This window comes from Formica exsecta, unplaced genomic scaffold, assembly GCF_003651465.1.
Source record: "Formica exsecta isolate Colony F162 unplaced genomic scaffold, ASM365146v1 scaffold475, whole genome shotgun sequence".
In the NCBI taxonomy this organism is placed as follows: Eukaryota; Metazoa; Arthropoda; class Insecta; order Hymenoptera; family Formicidae; genus Formica; species Formica exsecta.
The window spans coordinates 812350-815616 of NW_021851988.1; the positions used below are offsets into that span (position 1 = coordinate 812350).

Genomic DNA, 3267 nt, shown 5'->3' on the forward strand with positions numbered 1-3267 from the left:
TTAATTTTATATTTAAGATATATAATCGTCATTTTTATTGATATTGAAAAGGAGATAAATATTCAAAAGTGCATCTTATAAGCAGGATTAAAAACTTTTATTAAAGTATTTATTAATTTGTTAATCTGACAATTATACAATTACAGCATTGGCTATATTTTCTTTTGTTACAGATACTGATGCATTGCATCGCAATTTGGTGCGCGATAAACGGCGGTAGAACAGCAAGAAGCGCAGTCAGTAAGCATAATCCTTTTTCGAGATTTATTAGAAAATTATGTGTTTTCATAAACATTATTATGTACATATATCAAAACTTGGGCGAAGAAACAAGAATGTAATGACCATCGATCATTAAACTATAGTTTGTAAAAAATGCTTCCTGTTAAATTCTTTTCAAAGAAATATGCAAAGAATATGCAAAAAATATGCAAAATGATTTAAGAAAGGCGGAAAATATCAAAATAATATTCTATAATATATTCATCTAACATGTTTTCTTCAAATTCTATTCACAATTTTTATTCACTAATCGCTCTCTTTTTAACGCAGGCCCAGATATACTAGCGAATTTTGCTAAGAATGTAGCCTCCGTGTTGTCGCCGGCGATATTAGGCGATTTACAATTCCGCACCAACAGATCGTCCTTGAGTCTGACGGCACCCACCAGCTTAAACGACGATAACCTGGACAGACCTTCAATCCTGGACAACATAGTTGATAAAACGTCAAACGCACCTACGTATTACGGATCACAGTCTTATCCCTACAACGATCTCTACGAGAACTCTCCCGAAGGACTCGAAGAAAACTCCGAAGCAAACGAACAACTCGAAGGATCTCTACGAGATGAACCCTACCTGCGTCAAGAGCGACCAAATTTTTACAGACCTTACGATCTCTCAGCGAATGACGATCTCGAAGTGACTCAAAAACCTGTTGATACCGAAAATATCGAGCCATTGCTCGGCAACATCGAGGAATCGTCCACCAACTTGTACTCGTCTTATCACGACGTCGGTTTTGATAAAGCAGCTTTCGGTCACGGGCCCTTCTTGGCTAAGTCCTACGCAGGCTTCCATGGATTCGGGCCCTACGGACACTTTCACGGACATCATCATCATCATCATCATCATCCATATGGTGAACCGCCATCGGACGGTGAGACGAGCTCGGAGGAGAACAATGGTACTGATCATCGAGGTTACGGTCATCCCTATGGCTTCGGCAACCACGGCTATCATCCCTATTCTCCGTTTCCTTACGGGGGATATGGTAATCACGGTCCTTTTTACGGGCCCTATGGTAGGAACGGAAATAATTCTTCCGATAACGGGCGAAACAGACATTACGGGCCTTACTACGACGGTCCCGACTTCTATGGACCTCCCCGTTACGGCTACAATGGCCACAATAATGGTAATAATAATAATAATAATAATAATAATAACAATAATAATAACAGACAAACCGAAGAACCAGCCGAGAATGGCGATCAGAATAACTCGACAAGAAACGGCAACCCGCATCCTTATGGACCTCCTTTGTTCAAGCCGCCCCTGGGAGCTTTTCATCTTCACGGCCTCCCGTCTCCTTTCAACCTGCTGCCCTACGACCACTTCCACGGAGTGTTCAAGGGCGGCCCTGTCGGGGTTGGCCACGTTGGCTATCCCATCTATGCCGGTCCTTATCCGATTGGCTTTCCATTCCATCATCCTTACGGGCCTTTCTTCCACGGTAAGAAGTATCTGCCACCGAAGGGCAAGCCCTCCGACTCGGGCGAATCCGGCGAGTCAACGGAAGCGCCAGCCGGAGAACTTGCGGAAGATGAGAATCCCGAACGGATCATTGCACTCAATCAGGAAGAGATAGCGCTGGCTCCTAGCTCGAATCGATACAAAACATCGGGACAGAACGGGCTGAAACGGATCAGTCTGGTTAATTTCGGGAGCAGAAAAGTCTGATCTCTGGAAAACGTTGAATTTGATGAAAGGAAGCAAAGTAAAGTTATATTGTAATAAAAATATATAAAGAAATTATAATATAAATCATATAAATAATATATAAAAAAATTAGAACTATTATTCTTTTTTCTTAGGATAACTTATTCGCGAAATACATTGCTTGTAAATAAAGGAAATAATAAATTAAAAGAGAGATATAAAGTATACAATTTTAACTGTAAGCGAAAACTTCTCTTATTTTTAACTAAAAATGTAAAAGAAAAAGAGAAAGAAAGAGAGAAAGAGAAGTGTTATAAATTGAGAAAAATATATTTTTTAAGTAATCTTTATTTTATACATAATATTTTATTCTTCTTCTGTCAGGTAAGTGACATGATTTACATTCTTATTATTGTTGTGATATCCCTCTCGTTAAAGACAACAAAATTAGCACACATAGAAAAATTATTATGACTTTTATTCGCTACTGTTACGGCGTTGCAAAGATGGTTTGGCTGTAGAAGAGAGAAGTCGATAATTAACGGGCGCACTAATTATACGGATGCTACGCGACACGCATATTTATATTTATCATCGGTTTCTATTACGGTGTTTTCCCACGATCATGATATAGAAAATATTCTCATGATTATTGCTGGCCTTTATCTATGCAATTACTTCTTTGTCTTGACAATAATGCATGGGGCGTGCATGGTCCAGTAATTTTCGTGGCCTCCATAACAATTCTGCATATACGTCGTGTTTACTGCGTATCGTCAAAGACGATACGAAACGCGATTATGTAAGACACGCAAAGTTAGAAATATTTAATTTACAGAGACAATTATTTGCATTTGTTTTTCCGTATGAAAAAAAAAAAAAATTTAAGAAATTTTAAATATTATAAAATATTTAATGCATATAAAAATAAATGTGACAGAAGATAACGAAATCCTATAATTTTAAATCGCATTTTATTTTAATATATTATTTTTATGATTACACGATAATTATTTTGATATTTTAAAGTTAATTATTAAGTAAAAAATTGTTCGAAAATGTTTCTGAGAATCTCCATAAGAAGAGATTAAAAGATGATAAAATAAATTATTATGACATATAATTCAAGGTAAATGCATAACAATTTACGTAACATGCAAAAAATTCTTCGCTCGATCATACAAATATCGATCATAGATTCGATCTCGTTTACTGGGAGCGGAAATAAATCAACTCAATGGAAAATGTGGATATAATCGACTGTGAAGGTAAATGTAACAAAAAAATATACAGATAAAAATGGAAGCAATTGTGAAATATTTAT

The 3267-nt window shown here is 36.6% G+C and overlaps 1 protein-coding gene across 5 annotated transcripts in view; it reads left to right on the top strand.

Annotated features, from left to right (window-relative positions):
- LOC115241322 (GATA zinc finger domain-containing protein 14-like) overlaps positions 1–2463 on the top strand; it is a 9312-nt gene extending 6849 nt beyond the window's left edge. For all 5 annotated transcript variants that reach the window (XM_029817019.1, XM_029817021.1, XM_029817022.1 and 2 more), the window contains 2 exons: positions 174–240; positions 553–2463. In XM_029817019.1, coding sequence (XP_029672879.1) covers positions 180–240; positions 553–1964 — 1473 coding nt within the window. In that variant the 5' untranslated portion in view covers positions 174–179 and the 3' untranslated portion in view covers positions 1965–2463. The remainder of the gene's footprint in view (positions 1–173; positions 241–552) is intronic.
- The last annotated feature ends 804 nt before the right edge of the window (positions 2464–3267 follow it).